This window comes from Amyelois transitella, chromosome 5 (assembly GCF_032362555.1).
Source record: "Amyelois transitella isolate CPQ chromosome 5, ilAmyTran1.1, whole genome shotgun sequence".
Lineage (NCBI taxonomy): Eukaryota > Metazoa > Arthropoda > Insecta > Lepidoptera > Pyralidae > Amyelois > Amyelois transitella.
The window spans coordinates 228564-253027 of NC_083508.1; the positions used below are offsets into that span (position 1 = coordinate 228564).

Here is a 24464-nt window from a genome sequence, read left to right on the forward strand (position 1 = left end):
GTTTGTTCAATAACTGTTTGGAATTTAGGAGTAATATTGAGTAATATTTGTATGATCACATCTTTATGCTTATGGGGATAAATCCTCTAAGGTTGCAAGAAGAGCTATTATTATTTTCTGGGTTTGTTAATGATGAAATTTATATATAACAAATATATACGCACATATCACGTCTTTATCCCAATAGTCAGACGATTTAAAGTTCACGTTTTGCTAAATATCTTAATAATGTAATTAAGTTCGAATGTTTTTTGGGGAATACTAAAATTAGGAAGCCTTCGCCTTGTTAGACCTTACAATTAAATCCCCGCGGGAAGTAATTTCTTCCTTAACAGACTAGCTTATATGTGCCTACCCTCATAGTGCATCAAAATTTTTCACAACAAAAACTTTCTCATTGTTTACTTATTCACGATCAACGATTGATACCACGGTGACTAGCTCTCTATAATGAGGAATGACGCGTCCGTGCGGCCCGGACACGGCTGCCGGACGGCCGGACACGGCTGCCGGACGGCCGGACACATTGCGCGCCGTCCGGCGCCGGACAGTGACGCATTGCATGCGGCCGGTCTTATCTGCTTGTTGAGTTATTGCTGTGGCTACCTGATAATTTGTTTCTTTAGAACGAATTCTTGAGATTCTAGAAGACTTAAAATGTGTATAAGAAATTTAATGGAACAGTCTTAAAGAGAACAGGAAGGGTCTATGATGACCTTAAAGACGAAAAAGATAAAAAAAATTTGGGCATGTTATATAAAAATTTTAAACTAATATACAATAATGAAAAGAGATAATTGAGCTTCAAGTGAGATCCTGACTTGCCGTTTTCCGCCAATGCTTACAGATACAAGTAAGCACCACATATTCAATCAGTTCAGAATCAAGGAACCCGGTTGCCTGAAAGCGCGAATTGCTTTACGATGTTTTCTCCCGCCGTAAGACCATCTGACAGCAATCAAACTGTGGAATAGCCCATACTTAAAACGCGCAACCCACTTTACTGAGAAAACATGTTAAGACATATCATAGTTATTACAACTTGTCACATGTAATGTGTACAATACACATCAATATTTTCGATAGGCCCGCATCACGTCAATTCGTCACCGGTCCGCACTCTTGTCAGCGATCCGATTTATATGGAAATTGTCCAATCACCTCGTCTCGGCCACGTGTCGGTCACGTTGCGAGGTCACGTGACCCCCGAATCCGACGCCCACCTGCGACCGAAATCAGCCGCCTTCAAATTCTAAGAGCCTACTCGTGCGTTCGTTACAATTGATTATTAGGTACTTGTAAGTAGAAAGGATTTATTTTTGGACTCGTTTTGAATTTAAATCAATGGAAGTAAAATATTTTACTGTTTTTATTTTGTAAATACATACATATAATCATGTCTATATCTCTTGCGGGGTTGACGAATCCAACAGTCTTGAACATACTGTTTGGCTCTGCTACGTTCAGCTGTTTGGCTTTATGATAGAATTGAGATTCAAATAGTGATAGGTTGCTAGCCCATCGCCTAAAAAAAGTATCTCAAGTTTATACGCTTATCCCTATGAGTGGGAGTGGTCCTATTCTTTTCTATTATCTTATTTTGTGTTATTCTTTTCTATTATATAGATATGACAGATGATGTACTAATTCAAAAGCAATTTTCAGATTTTTATGACATAAAACCGTTTATCTAACCGTACAGAACAAAAAAATTCGTCACCTATGTATTTATCAGAGCTCACCGCATGTAAATGTGTCGCAGTCAAATAAGTGGGTCAGGAAGTGAACCGCCGACTCAATTTCCGAGCTCACCCTCGTTCCCAAACCGCGGGGGTTTTTGCAATTGATAATGTGGCTTTCGGCACCTTTTAGCATTAGGGTCAGTTCATATGGAGACGAGACTTTTTAATTGAACGATTGGTGTCACGAGAAGTCGCATAGTGCAGCGAAAATGAAAAGATAAGTTAAATTTTGAGTCGCTCTTAAAATGTTGCATTGTGTCTCGTCGCCGATGTGGACTGACCTTAAATACCAAAAGAAAAGCCAAGCAAGTTCTTGGCTATTTATGAAGATAGAAACTAAGAGCGTAGGTAAGTCGTCTCCATGTTTATTTCAGAATCTTTTTACATAGGATTAGATTCGAAAATGCATTATGTATAAATACAGGGCGTATCGGTAAAATCATAACAATGCCATCTAGTGCAAATCAGTGGAACTACAATGCGGTCAATACATATCGATGCGTGTCCACTTCTAATGAGTTATAAGAAATTATTTACCACATTAGACACACAATTTTAGCACAATTAGACACTATTTCACAACGATGATCTCAGTTTTTCTGGTTTAGGAGTAAACTACTGAAAAAAAATCCCTGAGAAGTAGTCCAGGGTGAGCCTATGATGGACCCAAAAGTAGGATGGTCCCATAATTTCATTGCGATATCTCCGGCTGTACACGCCTATCTGTGACCTCAATATCTTAGTTCATCAACCTAATAAACTTCTATTATAAGGTTACACAGATTTAAATAAGGACGCGTTAGGCATGGTGTACATACACCTGTAAACCATACGTTCTTCTCTGCCGTTAGCACTCTGCCGCCATCACACACAAACTAATGGAATTCAGTAAAAGTCCTGGATACGAGTACAAAGCCTCAGTGAGATTCGAATCCTACCCTACATTCACGCTTATGATTCGCTTACCTTCAATACTCTACCACCAGTCCTTCCTTAAAGTAAAAAGCTTATAAACAGTTTACTACGCCGTGTAAAGTAGGAAGTATTTACCATAATATTATGCAAATGTGCGTTGTAGATCTGAAACTGATCCCTCGGGAGAAGTTCGCTCTAAACTTGTCTGTTGAACGTCACCGATGATGGATGCGCGCCTTTACGGCATCCTCAATAGGTCGATATTGCGTTTCAGACTATATCACTCACAGATGTACTAAGAATTAGACTACGATTGAATTTAATTTACTTAGCAAACATTTTTTCTAACCTATCACTATACTTTTTTCATTTACGGATTAAGAAACTTTTTTGTCGTTAAATAAATGTTAACTATTAGTTTGTACGTTGATCTTAATGGCCTGCTAAACATAAACTTACAAGATTTTTAATGAACAGAACCTTCATAAATAATTGAAGGAAATTAAAGATTATATTTGAATGTAGTTAAACTTTCGAAGAAGAAGAAAATAAAATTCTTGAATTAGAAAAACTTAGCAGCGGCTTTACTAATTAATTTATCAAAGCGGTAATTAAACTGCCTAAACGTATCATTCTATTGACATCATTATTAACTTTACCGGCACCTAAAGTCTGCTGTGAACTATAACCAAGTCGAGACTATGCTATCCACACTTAGTTTATTTAGTATCAAACGATGTGCACAATTTCGTCTCAATCGGTTTGATTTACTTGCCAAATAAATGGTTAACATACATACATATAATCACGTCTATATCCCATACAGGGTAGACAGAGTCAACAGTCTTGAAAATACTGATAGGCCATTTTCAGCTGTTTCGCTTAGTGATAGAATTGAGATTCAAATAGTGACAGGTTTCTAGCCCATCGCCTACAAGAAGACTCCCAAAATTAGCATAAAAAGTTAAATAATCTTCTTCTTCTTCAGCCCATATTTATCCATTGCTGGATGTAGGCCTCTAGTAATGCACGCCATTCTCCACGGTTTTGTGCTTTTCTCATCCACCTCCTTCCAGCAATCTTGACCAGATCGTCCGTCCATCTGATTGGTGGTTTATATATATGTTTTTATGTAAATAATATTTAAAGCCTATTTATATCTAAGTCAATGACATATCGTGTCTATTGCCGGTGTATTGAGCGGAAGTTTCCAAGGAATGTTGAGATCACGATACGAGTAGTGTACTGAAGTGTTATGGATCCCAACGTCGGGGATCGTAAACTCGGGTAAAGGATCACCAAGGAAGCGGGCGGGTGGAAAATATTGGATCTTTTTAACCGACGAGGGTGTTTCTAACTTGACGCATACTTAACTTTGTAAAGTAACAGTTTCAAGACAGTTTTCTCTCTCTACTCCGTGCGTATAAAGACGTGATTACAATTGTGTGTTGTCTCTTTCTAAGAAGCAAGCGGAAATATAACAGCCCACTAGACACGAACTCCTTTTTTAATAGATTATTAGTAGATGGATACCTTTGATCTAACATTTCGCAAGGATGAAATTCATTTATTTAAAAAAAAAATATACATATAGTCACGATTATATCCCTTGCTACCCCGCAAGAGCCAATACTGATACGCCACATTCAGCTGTATGGCTTTGTAATGGAATTGAGATTCAAATAATGACAGGTTGCTAGTATATCGCCTACAAGACGAATCCCAAGTTTAGTAGCCTAGCCCTTAGTCGCCTTTCGCCAAGGGAAAGAGATAGAATGGTCTAATAAAGTGGTATTAAAGATCTATTATCCGAATTGTTTAAGTTTTTGATTTCAACCTAAACTCTGATTCACATAACAAGGAACAAGAAATAAACTGTAAATATGAGTGAAATCTCCGCAGCCTGCGATCACGCCTCAATGCGCAGATAACGACGATACAGGGAAATTTACGCTTCTTTGAATCCCGGCCTGATTCCCGTTGCCAGGCCAATAAAAATACTCGGTGCTGTCGCTCTAATGAACCGCACGCAGTAGAAGAATATTCAAATTCTTCTCATCACGAAGTATTCTGAAATGCATGGTTAGTTGCTGCAATTTTATAAAAAATATACATTGTATATTTTTAGAATATAATAAACAATATCATAAAAAATATCCTCTTATTCACTGACTCTTGCGTTGTTCCAGATAAGATTTCTTTGTACTGTTTGGAGTAAGATTTCCTTGCTATGAATTTCAATTACTTTGATAAAATTGTTCTGCTCTAGCTAACAACACAATGTAGCTCATAAGGATAACATTAATCACGTAATGTACCATTTTTTCTTGATTTTTTTATTATACTATCACGAAGAAAAGACATTCTGAACACAACACAACATGTCATCGTAATTACAAAGAAGCAAAAAAGAAACACAATTCATGAACGTAATTTTATTACAACTCAGACATTATGACAATTGTATGAATATTTACACGATATGTACATTTATACAGAATAATTATAATAAGGTATACAAACAGTAAATCTTAGATTCGCTAGGCGATAAAAAATTATATTTTAATAAATTCATCGTTACAACCCTAGGCCGAATTAACCCCATTCACAATTTGTACAAACACGAAGAACTCAGGTTATATTACAGCAGGCTTGGTCGTCGGCAGAGGACCTAATTCGGCTGAAGCTCCGACAGGCCGGCGGGGACTGGGCTCGCGTCTCCGAGACCTGTCGGGCATGAAAACCTCATACCTTGCAAAGTTTACACAGAAAACCAAAAATACAGATCTAAAGAAATCTTACTTAACTTTCTTGATGATGTTTGCTAATTTACACTAAAGGAATGCTGGACGTAAATCAACATAAAACTAGCGATTCACATTGTATCATATACATTCATCAGGTGCAATGATGTGTGAAGGTGTAATCTCTAAAGGTACAAGTTTTTTGGACACAATAATTTCACTTCAAAGTCTCACAATTCTAATCGATGGACACTATCAGAGTGTCCTCTTCTATCAGGGCACTGGAAGTCTTCCGACCAGTGCGCGAGGCCCGCACTCAAAGACGCGAGTGCGACAGCCCATTTGGCGCTATCAAAGGTGCCAATGTAGCCGGCCGAGCCTCCAGAGGTAAGGCTTCACTTACGGCCACTGACCGCGACGTCAAAGCGGTAGAAGCTTCGGATCTGGAGCCTCCAGCAATGCCACACGCCGTCGACAAACCGCCTCTAGACTCCGCTGCCCGAGCCTGCGCACGCGCCTGCGCTCCTCTCTTCCTAGGTATCACACTGTTCTCAACGTGCAAAGTTGCATTCACATCTTTACCAGCAGCGCAGGTGCACGCCTTCAAGAAACTCTTCTTAAAGTTATCCGATAGGAATGCGTACAGAATAGGATTCATGGCAGAGTTGCTGTAGCTGAAACATGCGGCGACTAGGAAAATCGTGACGGTTATGCGGCTGGCACATTCAGTGGGTGGCGAGTATATCAAGGCAACCTGGAATGCCCAATAAGGTAGCCAGCAAAGCACGTATACAGCGATTACGGTCAGCACCAATTTTGTTACTTTTCTATGAGATCGTTTCTTTTCTTTGGACTTATTCTTTGGACCCACAGTCTTCAGTTTACGAATAACGAGGCAGTAGAAGACGAAAATCAATGTCAGAGGAGCAGCAAATCCCAAAGCGAAGGAGTATAGCGTGAAGGACGTCTGGCCTTTACTGGACTCTTGTTCGGGCCATACAATGTTACATGATAGGCCGTTCTCCGTTGGTATGAGGGTAGTGTACATAAAAATTGGCGTCATGACGAGAGCAGAGGCGGTCCAGGCGGCGGCCGAGACGACGCGCGACACGAGCGGCGTCCGCAGCCTGGGCGCGGCTATCGGGTGACACACAGCTATGTACCGGTCAGCGCTCATGATGCACAGGAATATGCTGCTGGTGAACTGGTTGATTCCGGTTGAGATCATATAAGCCTTGCACATGAAACTTCCGAACGGCCAGGAACGTAGTGACATCGTTATGATGAGGAACGGTATACCAATGAGGAAGCATTCGTCAGCGATGGCTAGATTGACAATGTACATGTTGGTGACTGTTTGCATTTTGGAATAGCGTAGAACTACATAGATGACCAGCGTGTTGCCCAGAAGGCCCACGACACAGACGAGAGCGTAGAGCACTTGGGTGACGACGTAGACTACAGGCAAGTTGTTGTTGGGGCAGTTCTCGTAGGTTCCGTTGTAGGTGCCGTTGAAGTACGGGTAGGTCAGGTTCCCATGACCTAACATCTCCACGTCTTCTAACTCCATGGTCGACTATTAACTGTATCGCAGAAGGAAATAACTCTCGTCAGAAGCGATGTTTACCTGTGAACAAACAATCTACAGTTAGAAATGTTCTAACTTCTTAAAACATGGAACAATAATTGGGACAAAATTATTTTTCTTGAATGCCACTTATAATTTCGTCCATCTCTTGGGGAGTAGACAGAGCCAGTCTTAAAAAGACTGAAAGACCCCGTTTAGCCTGTATGGCTTAATGATGGTTGAGTTCTAAATAGTGTCAGGTTGCTAGCCCACGGCCTTCAAGAAGGATCCCCAGCTTATATAATAAGTCTTTCCCTAAGTCACCTTTACGACATCCATGGGAAAGATATGGAGTATTAAAGTATTCTTACGTGTGAGGAACCACAGGGTACTTTACATTTGTGATATTTATCTTGAATGAATACATTCAAAAGCTTTGATCGGAAGGACCTAAATTGAAAACAAATTTAAATAAAGGCGTCTTTTAAACATACACATAAAACCACGGCTCTCACCCGGGGAGGAGAAAACGGCGACATAAAGTTATTTTATTATGAGACATTCCCAAATTGAGTCAGCTATAAATTCAATACTTACATGTTTTCTCCAATGCAATGGTTTTGTAACACACGCCGGACGCAAATCTGTAACAAAGATAAATTGAGTTCAGATACCAATTTCGGGCTAGTCATTCATATGATCACGTTTGTATCCCTTGCGCGGTAGACAGAGCCACCAGTCTCGAAAGAGTGATAGGCCACACACATAGACATAATGATAGATTTGAGATTCAACCAGTGACAGGTTGCATCCTATCGCCTAAAAGAAGAATCCCAAGTTTACAAGGCTACCCTTAGTCGCCTTTCGGGCTTAGATACCTATCAACAAGTAATGTAGTGTTTTTTGAGCTTTTCAGTTGGTACCTATGCACAATTGCACATTGGTGTAGATTAATTTATCCTCATCATTCTTCGGGAGGAATCAGAAGAGCCCGAGTCTGTGACTACGATTGGGTCAGTCAGGTTTTGACATGAAGCGACTGCCGTCTGACCTCCGCAACCTTTACAAGGTAAACCTAACCGGATATCCCTATTTTTTAGAGACCGGTTAGTAAACAAGTGGAGATAATTCAGAAATGAGTCAATGAAACATACCTCCTTAAGATTAGATTTTATTCATTCTATTGCTGCAGATGTATTTTGTTTGTATAATTAATGTGCTAACCTCTAACATACCAATTTGTACATAATACTATGTTATGAGCATATGAAGATAATGATTTTTAAGAAAAGCATAAGACAAAACATAGGTAGCTTACAGACAGCACACAACAATACCTCTGTTTATATAGAATCTGATGTTATAGTTTCATAGACCGAAGTCGGGAAACCATTTATTTGTCTTTTGTCTCTGGGAATCTTGTCTCGCCGCGTGTATTGATTTACTGTCTCATCCACCCGTCTGGTGATTCCGATTTGTGTCAGTCTGACAAGGTTCGTTATTTATTGTGTCATAGTTGTATGGACCACGAACTTTGGCTGTGATAAAAATCTATTTGGGCCTTTGTGTTATCTATATTTGTAAAACCGGTTTGTTCTGCTTCCTCAGTTACGCTTTGGAATCGTTATCCTACTACTATTATAAAGGCGAAAGTTTGTATGGATGTATGGATGTTTGTTACTCTTTCACGCAAAAACTACTGAACCGATTACCATGAAATTTGGTATGTAGGTAGCTGAAGATCCAGAATAACACATAGGCTATGGCTATGGCTATGGCTTTTTATCCCAGAGTTCCCGCGGGATTGATAGGGTTTCCATGCGGACGAAGTCGCGGGCGGCCTCTAGTATTACTATACTTTTGAGTAACTTTGAATATAAGTAATATTATTCTTAGTAATACAGGTTCACAAATAATTATATTCGCACGTAACATACCTTCCATATATTGCTTGGACGTTTCGAATCATGATACAATGATCCGTGGTCTCCGAGAGACTCAACATAATATAATGCGAAATAGTATAATGCAACGCAAAAGTTTAAAATCAGTTATATGTAACATTTTACATAAACTATTCCAACGTTGTCCTCCGTGTTGATTTATAAAGAGAGTTAAACTCAACTTTGCTCAAAAAACGAATTTTTTTAATAACAAAGTTTTCATATGAAATACAAATTTGACATTCATTTGAAAAATTCGGAAAAGTCTTTTTTTAATTTGAATGCGTTCTATAACTAACCAGATTTTCTAACATTGTAATAAAGTAGGAAAAATGATTTAGTATCCACAGCACACATTAATTTTATAGTTCATTTTTCAACTAGAAAGATTGATATTCCATGAAAACATGTTGCCTGGCAGCGGAATACGTGACAGGGAGATATGATCCGAGCTCAACATGAATGAAAACAGCTTTCCTCGCGAAACTGGTCGCGTGATACATTGCTCTTCATAATCTTTATATATCCTTATTCCTGGTAAAATTACTGGTTACTTTTTCTTTTAATCATTTATTTGATTAGAAATAGTTTGGTCTACTCGTAATTACAAGATTTTTTACCTGAACGCTGATTCAAGCAAATAAAAAATTTGATTCAAATTTCGCTATCATTTCCCGATTAATAGCGATGAATAAAACTGTATCATTTGTAACTTTTACTTTATTCAATAATAAAGATTATATTGGTTGACTGATATTTTTAAATGCAACTATCAAATGTGCAAGTAATTTACTTTGATTCCTACTGTAATAGACTACCATTACACCAACAAATGTCATTTCAATTTCTGGATTAGTGTAGGATAGACACGGCCGTCCTCTGAAATCCAATCAGCGATTATTAGCATGTAGCGACTGGCATCGAGTGTTCGCAGATTACACTGTCGCTAGCGAAATTATTGTTTACTAATATAATAAACCAACTTGCATTAAGAGAGTTATGAGTCTGGATGAAGCAAATGATATTCCTAGAGTCAATACTGGATTCGATAAGTCAGGTTCTTACAAGAAGCGACTCACGTCTGAACTCCGAACCGAACTGAATCTTGCAGAAATCCAACCCTTATTTAATTAAAAAACGAGTCATTAGTACGTGGCTGCCGCAGGATTTAAACCTGTGCATCACGACGACATTCAATAATTAAAGCAATAAACGCTTAATTAAAATTAATATGAACGTGAAAAAAATTCTCACGTTTAATTTTCAACACATCACATTCCTTTTCGTGGTAATCGAACACAAATTCCACCCTCTTCGACTAAATATAGGTCAGCTTGACCGTAACAATGTGACCGAATTCATTAACACGCCGCCGCCGGCGAGGGCCGCTAGCCCGGAAAATGTCAAAATTCCTACAATGGACGCTTTATTTATTTCCAATCAGATTTATAAACTTAAACTTACGAAATTTTAAAACGTTAATTATCTAGTGGCCATTTCCATTATGAGTAAAATTTTCGCGCCAAAGAAAGCGTTTGTTGTTGTTGTTTTTTGTTTTATTTTATCTGAATACAAAAACGAGGTTTTCGTAAAACTTAGGGACTTTCATGAAAATACTAAATTTTTAGGCAATATTTCAGTATTTGTGTTATGAGATCAAACTTCAGGGTCAGGTCAAAAGTTTCCGAAACCGCCGAGCTTGCATGAAGAGTTATGAATGTGGATGAAGCGAAGGAAATATGCAGAGATCGTGGCAAGTGGAAAGAGGTAGTATCTGCCTACCCCTCCCGGAAAGAATCGTGATTTTATGGATGTATGTGTGTAGATCAAACTTCACCAACTATTTATTATTAGAAGAAATAATACAAATACCTACTGCTACTCTATCTTATAGATGGTCATTTGTGCTTTTTCAAACACAACTAAATTCTTTGGAAATTTTCAAGCACTTTCAAGATGTATCGTACATGCTGTGATAAGGCTTAGATACATGTGGTGTAATGACTTGGCCCGGTTAATCTTGTTAATTAGTCTTTAAAGTAAAGTAAAAAGTATTTATTCGACGAACGCTATAGAAAAAACGAAACAAACTTAAAAATACAATTAAAGGTACAATAATAAATGGACTTCCCGAAAGGGCACCGCCTTAGCATAGTATTATCCTACTAATATTATAAATGCGAAAGTTTGTGGGTATGTCAGGATGTCAGTATAAATGTTTGTTACTCTTTCACGCAAAAACTACTGAACCGATTACGATGAAATTTGGTATGTAGGTAACTAAAAACCCAGAATAACATTTAGGCTTTTTATCCCGGAGTTCCCGCGGGATTGATATCACGCGGACGAAGTCGCGGGCGGCCTCTAGTATATTATATAAACAAATATAAATAGCTATCTATTTATCTATTACAATGTTATCTTAACTGTAGGCGCCGAATATCTGAAACCAAACGCATTTTCACGTGGTATGTGTGGTAAGCTTTTGCCGCCGAGCCATTTCACCACTCATCTTACACACAAAACCCAAACATTGAAAGCAAAACATTGATGATTCATAACAGTTTCACAATAGAACTACGTGAGATGTGGCTGTTTGTTTATCACGATCAGAATAACTACCATCTTTCACACATCTCGCCTATGAATCACATATTTGATTTACATCGTATACTGGCTTCCCTATAACAATTTTTCGGCAAACCATTGACTTCTTGTGCATATTTTACATAGATTAGGTATATTAGTAAAGTATTTTAAATTTACATGACAGTCATGCGATCACCATGAATTTATAATACTTATAATGTATGTAGATAGAAAAGGAATGATTTAGTTTGAAAGAAAAGATAATAATATTTTTGTATATTGGTAAAAAGAGTCACATTGTGTAAAAACCTAACTCAGTCTTTCCAGGATCATGGTCTTATCAATTCTTCCATAAGAAAATTGTGAATTTAAATCGGACTCAAATCACTCCCTGAAGGGGAGTAATTTTTTTTCTAGATTTCCCCATGGGAATGGAATCAGGAAAACTGCTGGTTAATAATAAAAGATGAAATAAAAGTTTCGGGACTTCAATCAGTTTATTTATTGCTTTTTGTGGTGCCAGTCCTGATTTCATTCAAATTGATAAAGGATTTTTCAATATTAAATTTAAAAATCTCGAAAAAATCTTTTATATTCCGTAAAAAAAAAAAAGTTTATAAAGTTAGGAGTCTATACAATTGTTCATCAATGCCGTGAGCAACAAAAGAGAGTAGACTTATCGTTTTGAGACAATTTGTCTCGGAATATTCCTTTGTATATTGAATATAGTATTATCTTCTTGTGAGCACAGTTTTGGAAATAAAGCTTAGTATTACTAGTTAAGTTTAGCTTGATTTTACTTATTGTTTAGTTTCAGTAACTAAATTAATATTTAATCTGAAAACGGGGCCAATTTCGCATAATGTTTGTAGTTTTAATGAAATTTATATAATTAACAAACTTGTTTTCAGTTTATAATGTAACTTGTTATCCGAATAAGGGTAACGTTCATTTATAATAATTGTTACCGCTCAAAGGAAACTCTATTTCTTTAAAAAGTTTCAATGAATATTAACATTAAAGGCTCCACATTCATAAAATCACACCGCTTCCCCGGAGGGGTAGGCAGAGACTACATCTTTGTTCCACACGTTCCGAAATAAATAAATAAATTAATTAATTAGGCATGCGCCTTATCTTCTTTCTATTTTTATCTTAACATCATATATTAGCCGGGTTACCTAACTAGCGTTGCGTTTGAAGTCACACAAACATTTTTCAAGCCCCTGCGTGCTTCGAAAGGCAGTCATCACTAGATGGCAGTCGTAAATCCATACACACATATGTACATACATATGATCACGTCTTTATCCCTAGCGGGGTAGACAGAGCCACCAGTCTTGAAAAGACTGATAAGCCACGCTCAGCTGTTTGGCTTAGTGATAGAATTGAGATTCAAATAGTGACAGGTTGCTAGCCCATCGCCTAAAATCGCCTAAGAGAGAATCCCAAGTTTATAAGCCTATCCCTTAGTCGCCTTTTACGACATCCGTGGGAAAGAGATGGAGTGGTCCTATTCTTTTTTGTAATGGTGCCGGGAACCACACGGCACTGAAATCCATGGAAAATGCCTTTAGGCGACTGAAAAGTTCAACACCAGTGCTGACCGCTCACACACGACAATTAAACAAAAAAGGTATGAAAAGAGAAAAATACATATATCAAAAGTATGAACTTTTTCATTCAAATTTCTTTATTATTATACCTATTATAAACATTTTGATTGGACAATCACCAGCAAGACTTGAAAACCGACAAGCCAATTACAGGGGCAGTAGCCGCCATTGCTACCGGTTCTGAGAAGCTCGTCTGCTACAAGCGACTACTGTAATTAAAACCTGCCAATACAACAGTTATTATGGGAAATTTTGCATTTCTCTCCGACAGTGGCAGCAGCTAAAATTGGAGATTTATGATCACGTAGTTACAGACAAATTATCGCCTTTTTCGCGGAACGTATATATTTCCGCTGGCTGGTTATTTCTAAATACTTCTTTCGATTCATTAACATAACTCTCTTTATTAAACTAATTGGTTTAAAGTACCCTGGATCTAACCTTTTACTTGGACATCCATGATTAGATTACGACACTTTATTTTGTAAATATAAATATATATTTTGCTTTTAAATTCATTCAATTATTCATAGAATCATGCCGTGCGGGGTAGACAAAGCCAGCAGAATGATAGGCCACATTCAGCGATAGAATTGAGATTTAAATAGTGACATAGTTGCCCATTGCCTATAAGAAGAATCCCAAGTTTATAAACCTACTCGCCTTTTACGACATCTATAGGAAAGAAATGAAGTGTTCATATTTGTTGCCGGGAACCAGACGGCACTAAAGTTCCTAAAAACACATACTTTAAGGTATGGTACGTATAATACAGAAATAAAACCGTTTTTCTTTATTTTAAATCGATGCGCAAGTTGCAGACACCAATAGTAATCAATATAATAATAATAACGTTTCCTGAAGACATATGAATAACCCACAACACGAATAATGGGGTATAGTAATCAGTGGAAACGCGCAATTTGAGTAATGCACATTGCACTCAGCCGCGCCGCGGTGCATTAGACTGGTTGAGTGCAACAACGTGCATCCATCACTCCCTACATTATATATGATACTAACATATAATACAACTAGTATGAGCTTCTGTTACTGTTGGTGGTGAGTGAGCAAATATAGAACATGCCACACATGGAAGTCTTCATCAAGTCTTAAGCCCAGAACTACATGCAGAAACTTTACTTTCTTTTGGTGATTATTTTTTAGAGATTTTGTATAAAAATAAATATAAATTGTTGTTCGCCGTAGGAATTCAACCCGGCGGTCAAATTTCGTTAAATCACTTTTGTGCCATAGACATAATGATTTAATTTATATCTTATATACATACATATAGTCACGTCCGTCCCTCGCGGGGCGACAGTCTCGCAAAGACTGAAAGGCATCATTTGATATACAGCTGAACATGTCAGCTGTATATCAAATGATAAAAATACACGAATTAAAATTATTAAAATATAAATAATTGTAGGATTATTATTTGAATTACCTATATTTTGCACGCCTCTTGAGTTTGGAGTCACATAATCAGGATCTGTAACAAAAGAAAAACATTATTAGCGTAAACAAGAAACAATTTTTAAATGTCGTACTCGTATCTATCAATTGGCTAAAGTTAGACTATACAATCTTTTATCCGGGGCTTCTGTCCGTGGAAATTACTCGAGAAAATATATCGGATTGATTTTAAATTTAATAAAAATTCATAATTACTTATTTATTTGCTTGCTAAAATAGGATGCATATATGACAGATAGAACATGAGATATCACAAGGAAGAAGGGAACCACATATATTGCCATTTTTCAATCAAAATCGATCTAGCGGTTTAGCCATGAACGGTACCTAACACACAGACTTTTGCATTTGCAGTAAGTAAATTTTACGTAGAGAAGTAGTATATAGTGATATATAGTATAGATATAGTGAGTGAAAAATATAGTGGATATTCCCCAGGATTCGCTATAAATCATTCCACACCTCCCCAAATAATCCGTTCATTCTAGTCTGATCATGCCATTCTAATCTATCTTTGGCGCAGTTAAAATCAAACCCCGGAATAAACAACAATTGCGCACACGGCGCGCGATCGCAGAACTAACACAATACGAGGAAATAAAGACAAACAAACAGACTGACGCCAATGAAATAACCAACTAACATAGTACCTATATTGTTAAGTGTGGTGCATTATTGCATTATGTTGTTGCATTAGTGTACTGGTACTAAATAGTTGAGTAAAAGTAAAAAGAATTTATTCGTAAAACACCATTGCTAAAAAACATAAAAACAAATAAACAGGTTAAAGTAACAAAAAGACAGGTAGGATGGTGTTCCGGAAAAGGTACCTCAGCATCTAAGCTTTCAGCAAATCTTCTTTTAATTAGATACAATTAATGTAATCCCACACCTCGCACCTCGCGATTCGACAATTTTTTATCATGCGAACCGCTGTGGTATGGAATTACCGCATCTCTATTTTCCGTTACAGACAACTTGGAGATTTCCAAAACAAGAGTGAATATTTGAGCTTGCGTACACCACTTTATGCCTCATTTTGCTTAGCACCAGGCACATAAGAAAAGAACCATTCCATCTATTCTATGGATGTCGTAAAAGGCAACTAAGGCCTCTTGTAGGCTAACAACTTGTTACTATTTAAATCTCAATTCCATCATAAAGTCATACAGCTGAACGTGGCCTTTCAGTCTTTCAAAAATTTTAAGCTCTGTCTACCCTGCAAGGGATATCCAGAAAATATGTTTGTACATACATGAGAAATTAAACGAGCTACAAATTCCTGTTATATCCTGGAATAACATCATCCTGACCTGATTTCTAACCGACATGTTTTGGGATCTAGCGAGCCGCGAAATAGCGGCCATGGTTGTATGATCAAACATTATCAACTTGTGATATTACACAAGCGGCGTGATATTAAACCGTGGCCGTGATACGTTATTTGAGTTCCCTAGAAACACACATACAATTTTAACACTCGAAGGTCACATTCAGCTGTATGGATTAATGATGGAACTGAGATTCAAATTATGACAGACAGTTAGTGAATCAAAATCCAAAGTTTAAAAATTTTTTCGTGACTTGAGTAATGTCTTAAACACCATTTGAATGAAGATATAAAGACCTATATTATGCGCTAGGAACCACACAGCATCCCTATGATTGCCTCAAATAGAAATTGAGATCAAAAGCATCCAGGAATATAAACACGAAAGGGATAAGGTTTAAACTGACGAATAAAATGCCAACGCGAAATGCACGGCCATTAGCGTCGTCGCGCGTTATTTCGGAACAGCAAAATAACGACAACGTTATTTCCCCAAATTACCTCGCATTACAGCCGGATAAAATTAACTTTGATGTGTGTAGTTCAACTTTATGATTGCTCAATCCGACAACACAGGTATAATTTATTTCTACTCATTTTAATACTGAAATTTAAATTAGTTTTGTGTACTTTTTTTAACGTTTTCTATTATTTTGTAGTGGCATGGCCTGACATTTTGGTAGCTTGCAGTTTTTCGGAAAATGTGACTTCGTTAACTTGTCTCGCAGTTTTTTTCATGCCACCTTATATTCTTCTAAAATCTAGTCTTCTTAGGGTTCAGCTACTATGGGTTGAAGTCCGAACGTATATCATTCATCATATAGTCAACAATTTTCACCACACACCTCTTGTCACAACAAACCAAAACATATAAGTTTATTTGTTACTGACGACTAAAACATTTTAATGTGCTTAGCAGAACTGTGCTTAAAAATAAATAATAAAATATCGTTTATTTCCTCAGTTAACAAAGATTGAACACGGTTTCTTAATGCTAGTACTCAGCTAAGTTGGCATGTTACATCAATCCTTGAGGAGGAGCTAATCCTTAGTTAGTTAGTTAGTTAGTTAGTTCCTTAGTTAGGGTCTTGTGAACCTGCAACCTGCTGAACCTTGCGTGCTACAGGTAGCTAGGCCTCCTCCTCGGATATAAGTATACGCTAGGAGTAATGTCTTAAATCTAGGGAGAATTAACTAAATAGGTACCTACGTACTTAGGAAAGGTAGAATATAATAGGACGAATTGATGAGGGACCGGAGATAGAAAATGGAAGGGGAATTAGAGGAAGTGTTCGTGTGTGTGTATGAGTGTTTAGCAAGTGACTGGAGTGTTTATGACACGATGATGAGGTAGTGACACGATGATGAGGTAGTGCTTAACGTGCAAATTGTCTGTTAACATGAATTAAGTTCTGATTCTGTAAAATTTTACAGCCGAGTCAATTAAGCATCGCAACTGGAGTGACGTCAGGTATCTCAGTGACGTCATCTGTCGTGTCACGCTGTCAGTCTCATAATAGCTTCACGCTGAGACTATACGTCAAGTCTTAATTAGTAAGGCTTTATGTTATGTAGGTTTACTGATTATTACTTTATTCAACACCTATTAAATTTCCCAAATGTTGACTATCAGATAATGCATTTAGCATTAAGTCCACTCTTTGTATCAATTTTGTATATACATACAATAAAACGAAATTTATATATACTTATTTATCTAAATAAATAAATATACTCAAATCGTCCGTGTAGTGTTTGTATCTAGTAATGGATACAAGACGCTGTCTCACACACACAAGTCGGTATTATAAAGTCAAGTTGACAGTTGCGTGCGAGCGGCAATCGCAGACAGACGTGTACTGGTACTTGGTGTGGTAGTGAGCCGGTGACTGTACGTAGTATAAATAGCATATACTTTACAGTCCGTATTAATTACAGAAATCTATAGTCCTATATTAGAAGTAGACCATGAAGAAAGCACTGACTAAATAAAAATTAACAGCCAATTAGGCGTCGTAACTCGATAGTAACTTCAGTGACATCATCTGACGTGTCACGCTGTCAGTCTCGTAAAAGCTTCACGTTGTCACGTTGAGACGATAAGTGGAGTCTTGATAAGTAGGGCTTAAATATTTTAAGATAATAATATGACGTCAAGTAGCAGTCGAATATATAATTTTATTTTGTTTAAAGTAATTTTAATGATATTACTTACATACAAGGGAAAGCAATATATATTTTTAATAAATTGGAATAAATTCTTATTGCACTAGTTCAAAGGTTGATATAAATTTTAAGACCACGTCGACCAAATGTGTTTGAATAAGGACATTTCGAGTGCATTAATTTTCAGCTGACATTCAATATCGCGTGTACCCGAGTGATTCCATCAGTCATCATTACATTGAATCCACAAAGGGCGGGGCTGATGGTCACTCCCGGACTGCGGTCAGCTACTCATGATTAAAATACCTATATAAAAATACGGGATAAGACACGCAGTTTGAGTTCACCCCAAAATTTGTTCAAGAGTGGTGTCAGTTCCTAACTCAATTACTCTTTCTAAGTATACATAAAAGAGGACACTCAAAACTCATGCAAGCTCGGCGGTTTCGGGTACTTTTAGTAGTCCTATAGTGGGACAATTTGGAGAAATAAGAATCTGTAAAGTTGAAACAATGGCATACTTTAGCTTAAAGCAAAAGAGGGACAACGCAATGTTTGCAATGGCTTTCTTATAACTCTTATTTTAGCGAACCCGTACAAAAAATGCGGAAGATATCAAATTCACGTTAAACAAACAAAAAGGTCTGAAAACGTTTTGTCAGTTTTCAACATTACAAAAGTTGATAAGATGCCACTTAAAATTCATCTTAATAAAAGAAACCGCACAGATTATGCAGTAATTAATAAGCGCAATTAAATAAGGGCGAGGTGTGAAAGTAATTAGGCTGGGAAACCCGAGCCAGCGTACGCTTAAACTAATGTACTGAAAATATCGCATTAGCGGGTAATTTTGGTAAGAAGTATTTATGCGAGAGCTAACCGCGTGATATCAGCATTTCTTTGAGTTGTAATATAGCTTGAATAATTATACATACATACATACATTGAATCCCGCCTCATTCCCTCCACTTGCCACAATCATTCTTTCGCTTCATACATACATATGGTCACGCCTATATCCCTTGTGGGGTAGACAGAGCCCTTCTTTCGCTTCATTCACGTTCATAACTCCCCCTCTTGCATGTTCCTCGGCTACGGGCACTCATGACCTGACCATTTGCCATGTCGTCTCCGATTTCATCAAGGTACGTCAGGCAAGGCCTTCTCACTCTTCGGGTGAATATAACTTATAACTTAAATTAGGCCATCTAACTTAATATTCGTGTCTATTTCATTGTTTCCATGTTGAGCTTACCAAGATAAACAAAATGTATGGCGCTAATTTATAGAATCAATTGAAGCCAAAGTTTTATTTTTAGACGTAATTTATTTACATCGCAATACGAAAAAACTTTTGACTGAAATTTGAAGCTATTTCCAAAGTTGTATTCCTGACGTTCAACTTAAAAACTGGTATGTGTTTCAGATTTTGCTGTTGTTACCGCTTCTTCTGCACTGACGCCTTGGAAGCGGCAGTAAACTTAGTTTTTAAGTAATTTATTTGACGTCAACCAATGTTGTTAAACCATACGACAATTATTAAGCGATATATAGTATCCTATAATAATGAATAAAATTTTTGAATTTGAATTTATAAATTGCTTGAAATCAGAGCTATTCCAATTTCAAATTCCAGGTGAAGTTTGTGAATTAAATCTTATTTAGTTAGGTATTTTTTATTAAGATTCGTTTCCTACAGGTCAAGTTCTCGAATAAAAAAAAACATCTTTTCACTTGCCAATTCCCTACATAATTATTTCGCTTCATCAATATTCGTCCACCTTTTCATGCAAGCTCGTTAAAACATTTTGAAAATTGCTAGTAAAAAGTATATCTTCATGATCCAGTCAACTTTAAATAAAGATATTTTTAAAAGCGTCGAACAAACAGTGTTGAAAAACAAATGAATTTGTTGCGACCACGAATCATTTCCCGCCCTTTGTAGCCGACTGCCATTAAATTTATTGAAAGCAGCACCGCAGGGCGTAACACTGTTCTCTGTAAATTGGAAAATATCACAGTTCAATTAAAATGGCGGTGTTTGTCAATTTGTTTCTACTCTCAATTTTGTTTCTGAATAGTCAATCAAATTCTAAACCGAATCTAGTTATATTTAAAATCGAATTTGGAGATTTTTCCACAATTATAGACCCTGCAATTACATGTGAAACACAGCTAGATCTCTTCGACAGATGTCAAATATAAAAATTAATAAATATAATATAAGAGACGGATTACACAGATTGAGTTAGCCTTGAAGCATTTTTTTGATTTGTGTTAACGAGATGCTAACTGAGCGATACTATATATTAGTATAATAAATACTTGTAGATAAACATCCAAAACCCAATCAGAGAGAAATCGTTTTTCATCATGCCCTGGTCGGCATTCAAACCCCGCCTCTCTGGCTCTCTGCCTACCCGTCCGGGAACGAGGCATGATTTATGAATGTATGTATGTATTGTATGTTAGAGTTGACTATAATTACAATTCAATGGACTGAAGCTGTAAAAAAATTTAAAAATTCGACTTTTTTTGACAAGACAAAACATAAGTTAGTCAATACAACTTGACGAACAATTTTTTTTCACAGCCGTTTCACAGACCCACCAGACAGTTTCATTTTGTTTGTTTCAATCTCAATTAAGATTTAACGAACACCGGCTATCTTATTAACTTTTACAGTTATAGGCATCTATTATTGTAAAACTTGACTACGTTTCTCATTGTTCCTAGACGCAATGTCGTTACTACTGTTTTTTTAATTTAATTTAGTCCAGAGATCTGAACAAAATATTAGAATCAGCGATCGCTAATGACGTCTTAATAAAATTGATTGGTTGATCAAATTGCAAGGCATAAAAACCTTGGCATAAAACTTGCTGCCAGCTTACTGGGCACCCTGCCTCGCGACAAGGCGTTGGAATCTTTAATTCATTTGTTAGTGTTAATTTTATTGTTCATTTATTATTAGCATTTATATTCAATTTGTTAGGTAAATATATGTGTAGTGTGTATGATTTTAGTACAAAGGTATTATAATTATTCTTATTTTGATGTAACTTTGTATATTTGTTTGATGTTAATAAGATTATAAATGAAAAACTCACTGTAATTTTCCCATTGCCGTGTGGTTTCCGACACCAAAAGAAAAATAATCGGACCCCTCCATCTCTTTTCTGGATGTCGTAAAAGGCGACTCAGGGGCTAGGCGTGTAAACTTAGGATTCTTCTTTTAGGCGATGGGCTAGCAACCTGTCACTATTTGAATCTCAATTCTACCATGAAGCCGAACAGCTGAACATGGCCTATAAGTCTCTTCAAGACTGTTGGTTCTGTCTACCCCGAAAGGGATATAGACGTGCCAATATGTAGGTATGTGTCATTTTCACAATATTTGGGAAATAAAGAGATGCTTGCATTCTGTTTTCATCTTGTGTATGAATAATTCAACTACATAGCAAATTCATCGTCTAGGCATATGGTTACTTAAAACTAATTTTGCATACTATACGCGCACTAAACCCGTATGTTTATACCGTCGTAACTTTTGAATAGATAACGCGTAGGGCTATGCCCTGTAAACGAGAGTTTTGGAGTTATAAACCGAGGTCAACGACCCCAGGCGTCTATTCAGGCTGTTACAGCCTTTGTTTTAAATCACTTCTCAATAACGTGAAATCAGTAAATTGAAATCTACTCAATAAAATCAAAGTCCAATTTTGAAAGCCTCGTGATGTGATCCAAATATGAACGCATATTCCGATGTAAGATTTTGGATCGAACCGTCCAATAAAATTCATGCATCCGTTGCAATAATAAGGAGACTGTCAGACTTATTGAAATCTCGCATCAGCTGGTTTTTATGCTTCTTCAGGCTGGAGATTTAGGCTGGGCGTCCATTTATTTCTTAGCATAGATACGCGATGTTTGCCAATCTACTCGTTACGATTTTTACCACCTTAGTGTAAGTTTCAGATTTTTTTAGATCAATTTAGTATTTGGCCGAATGAATTTAATGTAAGATTAAAAAGATAGTTATTATTAGATCTTTATAAGAATCCATGTTAAGGGGATAAAGACGTCATTTATGAACGTTTTTTTATCACGCATATTATTTAGACAGTACCTAATAGTTTGCTTGCCTTCCCAAGTTCAATGGTCTGTCCCTTTAATAACTTTAAAATTACACTTACTATGCATCTCTAGATACACAGGTGCATACGAGGGTAAGAAATCGATTTAGCTAGGTCCTATGTCTGGTAAAATTCTTTTTTACTTTAGCTAGAGATCGAAAATTTTGGCACCTTCATCACTATACGTGATGACTCAGTTGGCGAGCGCTGAGCGTTTGGTTCACCAAACGGAACTGCCTAGTTTCGATCCGTGGATGGATTATTTTTGTTTTTTTTTCTAGGTGGGTTTTGATGTTTTCATTTGTTTTGACTCTTTGATATAGTTTTTGTACTTATTGTTACAGTTCGATGGAACGCCGCCCTAACAAGCATCAGAATCAGACAATCGTCTTAAATAACAAGGCATCGGAATGGGTGTCTGTCCATTCTGTTTTATGTTATGTTTTTGCGTTGAACTCGACTGATGAGAATACTTTGATAAAATTGTAGTACTTTGTATAGGTACTATAATTATATTTTCTAAAGCTCACATGTTTTTCTGTTGATCTTTAAGTTCTGGCTAGCGATACAGAAAAGTAAGTTTAAATTAAAAAGAAATTGCACGTGTCTGTTACAGATGAACATATAAATGCTTTATTATATTTTGTTTAGTCTAGTGTTTCTGTCCCTTAATAGTTAATTCTTATTATAAAAATGTTTGTATAAGTTGGTATATTAAAACATAAGTTTTGAGCTTACTTTGGGGCTATTCCATCAGTATAAATTGTTACTTTTGTATTCATTTATTTATCTTTAAAATCTTCTTAATCCATTCGTTTTTATTAAATTATTGTGAATCAAAGAGAACCATTATATTTGATTCCAGTGTAAACATATACATTGCAGCGGCGGCTTACTTCTGAAATATGCGCCCGAACCGACCGAAATCCTTCCGAATGGCACAATAAAGAAGAAATATACGCGGCAGTAAGGACGCGGGCACACTGCGGACGTCCGCGCGCCGCCCGCGTCGCTATTGTAAAAGATCTGTGATTTCATGGCTCATTTTATTTACAGCTAGTGTACGCCCGCTACTTCACCTACATTGTACTAGTTTTTACATTCATCAATTCATTAGGAAGCCAATAAACTTACTTTCGCATTTATGATATTAGTTGGGATAAAACGCAAAACCATACGGATTTTTACAACAATCATAATTTATGGTTAGTGCGGCACTTAAGAATGGAACCACTCCATATCTGGACTAAGGAATAGGCTTATAAACTTGGTATTCCTCTTGCAGACGTGTTTATATGTTATGTTATCTATATCTCGTGCAAGGTGGACAGAGCCAAAAGACTTAAAAAGACTAAAAAGCCACGAGTTCAGATGTATGGCTTTATGTTGGAATTGTAATAGTGACAGGTTGCTAGCCCATCGCTAAAATAATTACAAGTATGTAAGCCTATCCCTAAGTTGCTTTTACGACATCCATGGAAAAGAGACGGAGTTGTCCTTTTCTTTTTTCTTCTAGTGCCGAGTATAACAAGGCGTTGTTTAATCTTTGTGTCGCTCATTAAGAAAAAAATAATTTTTCAATAATAACCAAATCCCAGACCCGTCCTCTAATTTATTCTGAGAGTAGTTTTGGAAAAAGAAAATATGATAAGTTAGTCTAAGCAATTGGATATTTTTATCCATATTGATAGCTGTCTAAATTAAATTATTTAAACATCTTATTCAATATATATTTTTAGCTATGTTATTTAGAAAGCAAAATTTGATTCCATGTTTTAGTTTTCCATTAAAATTTTATTCATAACCTAATTTATGCCAATACAAAATATATTTAATAAAAAAAAATGTCGTCGAAAATGTACAGATATCAACAGGAACGTGACTTTCAATCCATACAAACGGGGACTATACCTATGAATTTTATAAAACCTTAAAAGATACATAAAAATCGGTTGGAACTTGATTTAAAAAATAAAACTAATATAATCGCCGTTTCAGATGAGACTTTATAGGCAACTTGAATTAAGTTCTTGTTTGACGAAAGTTGTTGGCATGTTTTTAAAATTATTTTTATTATTTTTTGTACGAGTCATGCAAAAATGTTCTTAATATCAGTTTTTGCTTACTGCTTTGGATAGTTTCGTATGCACTCTAAAATGCAAGCTGACGCGACCCACGGCTGGCGCACACGGAACTTTGTGCTTAATAATGGGCATTATATTGCTGCGTGTTCTTTT

At 36.6% G+C, this 24464-nt stretch overlaps 1 protein-coding gene across 3 annotated transcripts in view; it reads right to left on the reverse strand.

Moving 5' to 3' along the window:
* Nucleotides 1–5107: 5107 nt before the first annotated feature.
* Nucleotides 5108–24464, reverse strand: part of LOC106140415 (somatostatin receptor type 2) — a 150816-nt gene continuing 131459 nt past the window's right edge. For all 3 annotated transcript variants that reach the window (XM_060944505.1, XM_060944506.1, XM_060944503.1), the window contains 3 exons: nucleotides 14567–14611; nucleotides 7566–7612; nucleotides 5108–7028 (listed from right to left, as the gene is read on the reverse strand). In XM_060944505.1, coding sequence (XP_060800488.1) covers nucleotides 5718–6971 — 1254 coding nt within the window. In that variant the 5' untranslated portion in view covers nucleotides 6972–7028; nucleotides 7566–7612; nucleotides 14567–14611 and the 3' untranslated portion in view covers nucleotides 5108–5717. The remainder of the gene's footprint in view (nucleotides 7029–7565; nucleotides 7613–14566; nucleotides 14612–24464) is intronic.